Genomic DNA, 12,379 nt, shown 5'->3' with positions numbered 1-12,379 from the left:
AGTTTGTAGGAGAGCAGATAATATTATGCAACCAGAACTGGCTGCAACACCCCGTACGAGGAAAACTGAAGCATGTAGGTGTTTTTTTCCTTTTCTCTGAGCTTCATTGATAAAATTAATGATTTAATCTAAGCTGTGCAGCAGGTCCGTGCTGCTGCTCATCAGTGCTCTGCACATGTGGATGGTTTTCTTCCTGCCTAATGCTCCAACATGAAAGAGTCAGATTTTATGGGCTTTCTATTTTTACAACCTGCTGGAAATGAAAGGTGCAGCGTGAAAGTGTGTGTAGAGTTTGATGTGTGTTTGTAGTAGCCTGATAATGTACCGCCAGCCGACACAACAACAGGCAGACGACTGCAAAATCCCAAACAAAGAGAGCAAAACCAGCTGAAGAGTGAAAAAAATGAACCAGAAAGACCAAAGATGGGAAAGAAGAAAAGACGAAGGAAATGAAGGGAGGAAAGTGGCAGAGGGGAAGAGGAAACAGAAGAGGCAGAAATGGAAGGAAGGAAAACATTGATTAGGATACAAAAGAAAGATGAAGGAAAGAAAAACAATTCAAAGAGGAGAAACAAATGAAATATAGGGAAGGACAAGTGAGGAAGGAAATAAAGCAAAGAGAAAAACACATGAAGACAAGCTAAGTAAATGAAGGTGGAAGCAGGAATGATGGAAACACCGAAGACAAAGGAAAGTGGAATAAGATGAAGAAACAAAAGTACATTAATGTGAAGGATAAAAAGAAACAAAAGAGGAAAGAAGAAAAATAAAGTAAATAAGGACAAAGAGGTTATAAAACAGAATAGGATGCAAAGTAAGGAAAAGGTAAATAAAAGAAAGCAAATGAAAAGCCGTGGAGGCTTCAGCTGAGACTGAAGAAGTCATCTATCCATCTTCTGCTTATCCACTCTGGAGTCAGAACACCAGCCCAACATAGTGCTATAATTTGTATCCAGATAATTAAAGTAACTAATTAATCGCCTTAAGACTGAATTCTGTGATATTTACATGACAAATTAAAGTTGGAGATCTACTAAAAGACAGAGTTAAACTCAGGCTCCATCCTATGATTTAATGATTTATATTACAGGGGCCTGTTTTTGTGTCCCCAAAGGGTGACGACATAGAAAAGTCCCCACTAAAATAGTAATACGGCTAAATGCACACACATGTACCCCTAGGAAAAAGTGTGTGTGTGTGTACCATGTTTACATACCTGTGTGGGGACCAAGAATTGGAAGTTTACCATACTTGTGGGGACCAACAGCCCTTATGGGCACAGAAAATAGGTTAGACCAGTGTTTCCCAACCTTTTGGAGCCACGGCACATATTTCACATTAGAAAAATCAAACAGCGAACCACCAAACAAAAATGTCTCAAAAAGCATTTTGATAATTTATCTTAGTAAAATAGGCTCAGTTTGTCCCCAGTATACCTTTTTGCTTTCTTCTGACCACCACTCATGACGGCCTTCATGTGGGCTGGAATTTTCTCCAGGACCCAGACTGACTGCTTTTTCTCTTCAAATATTTATCTATTGCTATTATGTGCTGTGTTCTGACAGCATGACTATTATGTAATATCTTCTTCTGTTTGACAACCAACTTAATTAGAACAGGTGGTTGTACCGCCCTCTAGTGGAAGACAATGTAATTGTTCTGCCTGTTACTCACTGCGGTCACTTGGAGTACTAATCAGGTGGAACCAGATAATCTTCTACGGCACACCTGTGTGCCACGGCACCGTTTTTGGGAAGCACTGGGTTAGTGTTAGGATAAACATCTAGGGAAGGATATGAAAACATGACTGTGTGTGTGTGTGTGTGTGTGTGTGTGTGTGTGTGTGTGTGTGTGTCCCATATTTTATTTTTGTAGCTTGCACTGAGGGCTGATTGATTATGTATGTTCTGCCTGCAGCACTGCGGTGTGTTTGTTGACCTTCTTGTAAGCGACACACACAGGGAAGCACGAACTGTAGCACGTTATAGGTGAATAACACCAGCGCAGTCTCTAATGCAGCTCAGGCAGCTTTGCAACTCAGCGCCATCACTGTTGTGAGGTGTTCCTGTTATTTTGTCCACCCCATCCTCATATAAAAATAGAGAGAGAGAGGATGGCATTTGTGCTTTCAGTGAGATGAAACAATAATAGCTTACAGACATGAACACACACGTGCATCTATGCTTGTGGACCTTCTGTGACATGATGCGTAATCCACACAGCTGTGAAGGTAAGTCATACCTTAAGAAAACAGTGATTTGAGGTTAAGGGGATTCCTCTGAAGTGGTGCAAAAGTGTGAAACAAGTCAGAAAGAAGTTGTTTAATGTTTGTGTACATGGACATGTCTGGGGATAAATGTATGCTCACCACCTCAATGAACTCAAGCAACAAGGAGCAAAAGTCCTTACTGATGCGAGACCAGTGAAGTCATACAGGAAACAATTACTTCAACTTATTTGTGTGTTTGTTTGCTGTTGTGAAACTGTAAGTAAAGAGTGGAAGGTGGATCTAGCTGAGAATCTGCACGTTTTCTGAGCAATGTCTTGTGATTGACATGTCATTAGCTAAAAACTATGAACTAGTTACCACTCTTTCCTGATGCCTGAGTGTAATATACAAAGAGAACCTAATATTTTGTTCAATATGACAACAAACCATTGAGCGGTGAACACATCAGAAAAATGCTTGCTTGATCTTGTCACATGGTCATTGGTCATTTTACCATACACTCCTTTTTGACTTGACCAGTAGTCTTTTCACAATCACAAGGGTATTTAGCAATGACCCTGGTGAAGGCCACAGGGGGAAATGTGTTGGTCACGCATTAAAACTGGTTCCTAATACTTTAAGTTTCACTGGAGTCTTCATGTCATTAGATCTTTGTCTTCGCCATGAACCTTGAAAGTTGTTCCAGAAAGGTTTGTTGCTATTTTAATGTAAAGAACATGGTTATTTCTGTTGCAGCAGCTGTTATAAATGCAAAACTAAAATGCAAGATTCTTTTGAGTAATTAACTTTTTGCAGGAATATCTGTAATTATATGTGCAGACTCTGCTGACTGTTCAAAGCAATGCAGTGGCATTTATCTAGTTCTCATCCTGTTACAGCAACATCGATTACTGCCTATAAAAGCAATAAATAAATAAATAAAAGCAACCAGCATATGTCTGCTAACCTAACCCTGCTCTCCACATATGCTTTGATTAGGTCAGCAGCCTCTGCTGTTCTGACGGTTATTGTTACCTGAGACATTTCTGTCCAGTGTTCATTAAAGCTGGATTTTTAAAAATTATTTTTATAGAAGAAGCAGTAAATAAAAAGGGTTAAACACACAGTTTCACTCTCTAACTGCTCCTCTTCCTGGAGTGAAGCACAGCCTGATAACCTCCCTCTTCTTCCTGCTCTTAAACACAGCACCTCCTCTCTGTCCACGTGTTTCCTCGTTCCCTCCCCTTCAGATCTGCACTTTGAAGATGGGTGTAACCAACATGTGGTGACGTGTAAGAGCTGACAGGCTCCATTCACTGCAGAAACATGTTGTTGAGATCAGAGCTCAGACTAGTTTCAGTTATAAGGAAGTGAAACTCACACAGTCACTGACACTGAGAGGAGAAATGGCACAGAAAGGAGTTCAGCTGGACCGAGAAACCTTCTCTTGTTCCATCTGTTTGGATCTACTGAAGGATCCGGTGACTACAACCTGTGGACACAGCTACTGCAGGAACTGTGTTAAAAGTTTCTGGGATGAAGAGGACAGGAAGGGAATCCACAGCTGCCCTCAGTGTAGGAAGACTTTCATACCGAGGCCTGTCCTGGAGAAAAACACCATGTTAGCAGCTTTAGTGGAGCAGCTGAAGAAGACTGGACTCCAAGCTGCTCCAGCTGATCACTGCTATGCTGGACCTGAAGATGTGGCCTGTGATGTCTGCACTGGGAGGAAGCTGAAAGCCATCAAGTCCTGTCTGGTGTGTCTGATCTCCTACTGTGAGAAACACATACAGCTTCATCTGGAGTCTCCTGCCTTTGAAAAACACAAGCTGGTGGCCCCCTCCAAGAAGCTCCAGGAGAACATCTGCTCTCGTCATGATGAGGTGATGAAGATTTTCTGTCGTACTGATCAGCAGAGTATCTGTTATCTCTGCACGATGGATGAACATAAAGGCCATGAAACAGTCCCAGCTGCAGCAGAAAGGACTGAGAAGCAGAAGGAGCTCGAGGTGAGACGACTAAACATCCAGCAGAGAATCCAGGAGCGAGAGAAAGATGTGAAGCTGCTTCAACAGGAGGTGGAGGCCATCAATGGCTCTGCTGATAAAGCAGTGGAGGACAGTGAGAAGATGTTCACTGAGCTGATCCGTCTCCTCCAGAAAAGAAGCTCTGATGTGAAGCAGCAGGTCAGATCCCAGCAGGAAACTGAAGTGAGTCGAGTCAAAGAGCTTCAGGAGAAGCTGGAGCAGGAGATCGCTGAGCTGAAGAGGAAAGACGGCGAGCTGGAGCAGCTCTCACACACAGAGGATCACAACCAGTTTCTACACAACTACCCCTCACTGTCAGCACTCAGTGAGTCTACACACTCATCCAGCATCAATATTCGTCCTCTGAGCTACTTTGAGGATGTGACAGCAGCTGTGTCAGAGACCAGAGATAAACTACAGGACATTCTGAGAGAGGAATGGACAAACATCTCACTGACAGTCACTGAAGTGGATGTTTTACTGTCACCACCTGAGCCAAAGACCAGAGCTGGATTCTTAAAATATTCACATGAAATCACACTGGATCCAAACACAGCAAACGCATATCTGTTATTATCTGAAGGGAACAGAAAAGTAACAAGAACAGAACAACAACAGTCTTATTGTCATCATCCAGACAGATTCACTGGATGGTCTCAGGTCCTGAGTAGAGAGAGTCTGACTGGACGTTGTTACTGGGAGGTGGAGTGGAGAGGGGGAGAAGTTGGTGTAGCAGTCGCATACAAGAATATCAGCAGAGCAGGGGGGGGCTGTGAATGTGGATTTGGATACAATGACAAGTCTTGGGCATTATATTGTTACACAAACGGTTATATATTTATTCACAACGATGTCCGAACTGTCCTCTCAGATCCTCGGCCCTCCAGAGTAGGAGTGTACCTGGATCACAGAGCAGGTATTCTGTCTTTCTACAGCGTCTCTGAAACCATGACTCTCCTCCACAGAGTCCAGACCACATTCACTCAGCCGCTCTATGCTGGACTTTTTCTTTGTGGACTTGGAGCCACTGCAGAGTTGATTAAAGTCAAATAGAGAAGACAGGTTCATGTTGATCCCTGACCATTATATGTACTTGTGTAGTTTCTAAATGAGGCTTTACATTTTAGAAGCTGAGAAGTTCAGTGGTCCATTGATGTGTGAAAATAATATTGCACTAATTCAAACTGTACTTACATTTATATACCTTACATCAATATAAATCTGAATTTGTTCTTATGGCTGATAATCATGTGAGTTTAAATGATACTACTCTTCATATTCAGCATGTTTGAAATCTGTCATCAGTCTGGTTAGTGCTTTTATTCTGTAGTTGCTGTAGTGGGTTGTCAAATGCAACAATATATTGGAGCTGCAGTGATTCATCAGTTAGTCAATGATTAGAGAATTGATTGTTTTATCATTATTTTAGTCACATTTAAAGCTGCTTCCAGTTTCTGAAATGTGAAGATTGTTGATTTTCTTGATCATATATGACTGTAAACTTAATGTCTTTGAGCTTTGAACTTTTAAAATGCAACAAAAAAATTAATCCTTGAGGTTTTTGATATTATATTATCATTATTATTATTATTATTATTATTATTGTATCTACAGTGATGACATTTAATGTCTTTTTGAGATGAAAAGCTTGATCACACTCACTTATTTATACATTTAAATATAAAAAACCAAATCAGTGTTCCCCAACCCCCGGGCCCCAGACAGACCAGGCAGCAAGAGAAGAAAACATTTTTTTGTACCGATACTGGTTTTATTTTGTTGTATTTATCAACAACACCTTAATAGCCGGTCGGTGACACACAAAAAGGTTGGGGACTGTTGAACTAAATAACACAGGCCTGTATATTGTGGAGGATATACATGTTTCTTGCCCTGAGCTGTGTCTGGCAGGCAGAGCGTCTCCACAAATCTGAAGCTTCTGATTTGGAGAAAATGAGCTGAGGGAGACACCTGGTGGACAAACACAGACATGACAGGAAGAAAGACTAAAGTGCAGAGTGGAGACAAACAGCTGGAAATACTTGTTGGAAAGGATTGTCATGCTTCAGACAAACACACAGCACACACTCTAACAGTCCTTTATTTGCACTGAAGGAGACACGTGAAGAAACCAAATCACACAATAATGATGTGAACACATTTATAGCCAGTGTTCAAAATGATGGATAGAAATGAGAATCATGAAGCATTTGTTCACTTTTAGGTCTGTTTCTTACAGCAGAAGCAGCATTTACATGAACTCACTGGCCTTTTTCCACTGAACGCTCTCTTCTTCATCACCTCATCTTCCTCTTCTGACTGATGCTGAGCTCCAACCCTTTTTACTTCCTGGAGATGATTCATACTCACTGAAATTTCACTCATGACACAGAAACTGTTCAGTTATTCTTCATTTATTAGTCTGTTTATCAGGAACCTCTGTTGATTTTACATGTAAAGGATTTTTCTTCTATCATTGAACCTTTTAAGGGTTTTCTCTTAGTAGTTTTGGGGAGTTTTTAATTAGATTTACAGCTTCAGAATAACTTTGTGATGTCAGATTAGAAAGTCTGTGTCCAACCCTGGTGTTTGATCAGCTGTTTGATCCCTGCTGGGCTGGATTTTTTATATGAATGTTGAATTTGTTGTTTTGGAACTGAGTTAGATTTTTATTGATGGATGATTCGTTGTAAAAAGTGGATCTACCAACAGTTTATTTCTTTGTTATTAACCAGCAAGTAGACTTTTCCCCAGATACAGAGTTTTGATTAGTGGAACTGACAAACAGTTTGAGGCTGATTTGGCTGATATGGGTGAATATTGAGCAGATAATGATAATGTGAGACACTTACTGACATGTACAGATGGATTTTCCAAGTATGCATGCAGGTGTCTTCAAACCAAGGCAGCAGCATCTGTTGCATCTGCTTTTCAGGATGTTCTGAGTGAAGGATGTGTACCTGTTAAACTTCAAATAGATGAAGGCGAGGAGTTTAATAATAAACATTTCCATCAGCTGAAGGTTCAGTTTAATATCACACATTGATTAAACCAAGTTTTGTGGAACGTTTTAACAGAAGCTTTAAGGACCGTATGTGAAAATACTTCACATCTGTTAACTTATGAAGACGTGTAAACGTGGTCCAGGACCTTGTGCTGTCAAGGCCAAGCAGCCGGTGTAAAGAGGTTGGAGCCAAAAGCTGACTCAGTACATGTTTGTTTGATTTGAATGAAAACTTGATTTATAGCAGGGATCATGAAGGTCGAGGCGAGACATGGAGGGAATGACATGGGAGCAGGACTCACTCACTATTAAATGCTGAAGCAAAGCTACAGAGAGGGGCGTTTCTCCAGGATTGCGGTGGAGTGAGGAAAGAACAACATGTCTGAGGTGAGTTTCTGGACTTACACTAGGAAAAAGGCTCTATTTTTTGTTGCCTACATCGTAGAAGGTCACTTTGTCTCTAAACAGGAAAATGAGCAGTCAGGGGTTAAAGTGGATTCAGCAGGTGGAGGAACCCTAAAATCAGTTGCAACAGCTCAGTGTGGGGAAAACATTCACGACTCAGTATAATTACTGCTGAGAGCTCCAGTAGATTTTCTGAATGGACAGGCTGTGATCAGCTGACCTGCTGCTCTTTGTGGATTTACACAAGTGAATTCAACCAGATGTCAGCAGATGTTTTATGAGTTGAACTGCTTTCCATCCTCTACACTGACAGTAAACTGTTTATGCTCTTTTTATTAGACACTATTCAGCTGGTATGAAGGTGAAATTCAGTGAATCTTAACTGCAAATTCATCTCTGCTACACTTGATGTAACCAAACTCTGAGCATGAAACCACAGCCACTGTGCAGCAGTCACACACTGTTCTGCAGCAAACTAACCTGTTTATCCTGCACTAACCTGCAACCTTTAAATAGCACAGTGCCTCAGTTTGTTTAGCAGCACGTTTCAGGATATGAAAAAACATAATGTCACATGTACAGAACCAATATCTGATTTAAAAACATGAAGACTTACATGTGAGCTTTACAATCAGTCGTTGGGCCAAAAGCAAGAAAAAGGAAACACTTTAAGCCCTGACTATGACACATAGTTTTGCCACTTTTACTTCTTTTTCTGTGATATTGCTGGTGATAAATACACCAACAGGAATGAATTCCATGTGTTACTGTTTAATCTCAAAGCAGTTTGATTTGAGGCTCGCAGTGACAAAATAATAACTCCCCTTAAAGGTGTTAAACCTAAAGTAATGAAGGTCTCCTAAAGGTCTCTTAGCATTAGACTCTTGCTATTTCTGTGCCTTCATTCTAATGTGTACACTCTGTGTTTAGTTCCCCTGGACGTGGCCCTGTTTTCCCGGAGCAGATCCTTAGTTGTGAATGATTGGAGAGTGGCTATAGCGAGCAGTGAGTGAGCGAAGAGAAGCTTTCCCTGTCCTCCCCACCTTGGATTTCCTGGAGCCTGGACCCCGTCACACTTGTATATAGCACAATTCCCTGCACTGTCTGTACACATACCTGGTGTAATAAACTATTTCTCCTCAAAGTGAAGAGTCCTGCGTGTGAGTCCTCAGTGAACGGTGACATCATTACAGTAACAAAGTATTTGTACTTCATTACTTCCTTCCTCATGCTGTAACCCTCGATTTCATTTGGTGTGTTTTTTTGATGAGATGCAGCTTTCCACACCATCTTTTCACCTATTGCTGATCACCACACTGTGTTTGTGTGCTAAAAGAGAAATCATTTCCTGCATGGAGACTAAACGGAAGCACAATTACATTAACTCAGAGGGTACAGCAACTGTTGCAGTTTGTCTTGAAACAACTGTAATCTCCACATCTGGACTTTTTTCTCAATTGAATTAGGATTTTAATCTCAAAATTGAAACTTTATTTTCAATGTTATCTATAATAGTTTCTCTTAATGTGGCCGTAATACTCATTCGTACAGCAACATTGCCAGCAAACTGAAATTGGAAAAAAAGATGTAAGCAAAAAAAACACAAAGATGTAGGTTTCAAAACTTAGTTAATAATAGAAAATAAATTTATTCGCACATTTTACGGTTTCAATTCACCTTTTTTTCAGTTTCATTTTTTCCCCTTTCGATACAACATTTTCGTGTTAATTATTCTCAGTTTCATTTTAAGGTGGCATCATTTTAACCCCACGCACACACAGAGGGTCCATAACACTCACATTTCCAGAGTGTAACAACCAACCACCTGTGTGACATCTGAAATGCCCATGGTGTTGATTCTATAATATATATTTAGCTAAAATCTACACATTTATTTGGGGAAAAATGTTATCTGGCTGTGGTTCTAAAGATCTGTGATCGTTACGTGTTCACTGACACCTGATTTATGCACACACAGTTATTGTGGTTCATTTCATTATGTCTTGGATTTGTCTGAATGTTGTGCCTGCTCCTTTATCAGTCTTTGCTTCCTGCATGTACAGCTTATGTGATTATTGACCAGGAGGGTTTGCAGTTTCATCAAAACATGAGTTGTTTGTTGCTTTCATTATGACTTGGCTGACTATGGCTACTTATACATTGCAGACTCAGACTATTACATTAATAAGCAATTATTGAGCCTGGATAGCTCAGTCGCTAGAGCATCAGACTTTTAATCTAAGGGTCCAGGGTTCAAGTCCCTGTTTGGGGGCCGATCTTTACAGAATTTCGCAGAGGAACCCACCCGAGAGATTAATAAAGTTTTATCTTATCTTATGTAATGTAGGGGGGGAAATTCTTATAGTGACAAATATTTGACATGATTGCCAAGTTGTCAAAGCACCGTGTCAGGTCTTTGAAAACTGTAATGCCCTTTCAGCTTCCCGCTGGACTAAACATGCCTTGTTGTTTCTTTCAAATCTGTCTAAACACATGCATCTTGTATTAGTTGATGAATTAAAATGGAAAATGGTGCTTTTGCCACTGAAGTCTGAATATGTGCCACTGGCAATGCAGTACTAGTTGACTTCTTTTTGCTTGCCCCCCAGTATGCTATGCCTTGCAGTTGTTGATTTTCGGGTGGAGGTGGATCCAAAATTATTTGCAATTGGTTTACAGGACTGGTGAAGGACTCTTGTTTCTGGTCACCAGGGAGAGTCCGTATCACAAAGGCTGTGAAGGATGCAGCTGCTCTAGATCAGAGGTGTCAAACTTAATTGTACAGGGGGCCAAAACTCAAAGCACACTTTAGGTTGAGGGCCAAACAGGGTAAGCATTTATTGAAAACACTAAAACAATGTTTTTTGAACATAAATATGAATAAAAACAGACAGGAATATTGTTTCAGAATAAATAGACTTAGAATAAAGAATAACTTCTAATAACCGTCATAAGTGTTCAAACATGTCTTTTCCTGTCGTTGCATCGATTTAATGTCCAATATTTCCTCTGAAACGGGCATATTGGAGTTCAGTTCATGGATGAAGATGGCCAGCTGTGTAATGTCCATCATGTCTGTACTTTTATCCACAGCAAGACAGTATGCTATAAAGTATTTGCTTCTTTCACATGACTGTGTTCTTAAATCAGTGGTCATCTCACAAACCCGACCGTATTTCTACTCAAGCTCACATTTGCCAATATCTGGGTTACCGTTAGAGTTAACCCTAACACTAGCTCTTCTACTTTCTGTATGAGAACTATGACTACATGGAAGGAGGTAACACAGACGATCCGACAAAGAAAGAAGGCACACAGACTAAATACACACAAAGGAGATTAGGGAAAGTGGAAACACATGAGGAAACAGCAGACACCACAGGGAAAGTGACACTAAACACGCACACACACAGCAAGCTTGACGAACCAACAAGGGAGACTTAAACACAAGCATACTGAAAGTAAAAGACAGACCGCATAATGCTGTGAACAAGAACAGACAAGGCCATAGAAGAAAATCTAAACCATGATGAAACTCAGCTAAAACCTAAATGATGATCAACACCAGAACTTAACATATGTTCATTATCATGGGAGAGAAGAAAAAACTATAAAAAGAAATCAAAAAGATGGGTCGCAGACCCAGACCCTGACACAGAACAGAAACTGGACTTGATTGACACTCTGAATTATTGAATCTGTAGCTTTTGTCTCATTAGCGCTTCATTTTGCCGAGCCATGAATAACAATATGAATGAATGAATCTATATAAAAAGGATCTTGCAGGCATATAAATGTACGCTGGGCTGGATGTGGCCCACGGGCCTCGAGTTTGACACGTATCCTCTAGATACTGAACAACTACAGAAAACTACATTTCTCCTGTGGCCTGCAGGTTCTGCATCTCACCGTCTGAAATACACAACGTAAACATCACTTTAATACTTTTTGCTTGTTAGAATAATGAACTACAGAAAGACGTCATCTTACCTAATAACTGCTGAGCACTGTTTGACTGGGACACAATGGGCACCTCTGCAGTCGACTCTGAATCTATATAGAAATGATCTCGCGGGCCGGATATAAATATACGTTGGGCCAGATGTGGCCCGCAGGCCTCGGGTTTGACACACATGATGTAGATTGATGGGTTTGTAAACGAGATAATGAAAGATTATATTAGGTAAACCTGTACAACTGCTCACCGATGCAAATATTTAATTAGCCAATCACATAGCAGTAGCTCCACGCATTTATGGACGTAGATATGGAAAAGAAGTTTAACAGGTTTGGTTGTTGGTATTACACAGGCTGCTCTGAGTATTTCAGAAACTACTGGGATTTTCTACACACAGCCATCTGTAGGGGTTACAGAGAAGGTTTTAGACTTGACAAATATTCAGAGAACAGCAGTAACGCCTGAAAGCACAATTCTTATTACAGTGTTTAAAGAAATCAAAGATACTTGTAAAGGTTTTTTTTAACTCTAATAACACATTCAAGATGAACACGTTGGCAGTGATGTTGCCAGAGACGTTTTCCTCTACACAAATCACTACAGTTACTTTAGCTTCAGCGTTGTTACATCACTACAGAAAACCTAGAAGCAAAAACACATTTGTGCTTGTTTCTTGAACTCTAAGAACTATAAAAATGGATGATTTTGAGATTGATGATGGTCTCGATTGCTTTAGTTTCTCTGTTTTAAATATGATACAAGACCAGAATTAATGA

The 12,379-nt window shown here is 40.4% G+C and overlaps 1 protein-coding gene and 1 long non-coding RNA gene across 2 annotated transcripts; both read left to right on the top strand.

Moving 5' to 3' along the window:
* Positions 1 to 1,960: 1,960 nt before the first annotated feature.
* Positions 1,961 to 8,789, top strand: LOC146579276 (uncharacterized). Its single transcript, XR_014890525.1, has 3 exons — positions 1,961 to 2,230; positions 7,485 to 7,627; positions 8,576 to 8,789. It is a non-coding gene; the product is annotated as an uncharacterized LOC146579276 (long non-coding RNA).
* Positions 3,575 to 7,459, top strand: LOC146579277 (tripartite motif-containing protein 16-like). The gene has a single exon (XM_085263156.1). It carries the CDS (start codon positions 3,616 to 3,618, stop codon positions 5,287 to 5,289), a length of 1,674 nt encoding a protein of 557 aa, XP_085119282.1. The 5' UTR covers positions 3,575 to 3,615; the 3' UTR covers positions 5,290 to 7,459.
* Positions 8,790 to 12,379: the final 3,590 nt, after the last annotated feature.

This window comes from Mchenga conophoros, linkage group LG3 (assembly GCF_057382185.1).
Source record: "Mchenga conophoros isolate Kocher_MC1m ecotype Shallow Benthic linkage group LG3, M_conophoros_male_GT1.1, whole genome shotgun sequence".
Taxonomy (NCBI): Eukaryota; Metazoa; Chordata; class Actinopteri; order Cichliformes; family Cichlidae; genus Mchenga; species Mchenga conophoros.
The sequence above is the reverse complement of the archived record's forward strand: the minus strand, read 5'-3'. Positions and strand labels throughout refer to the sequence as shown.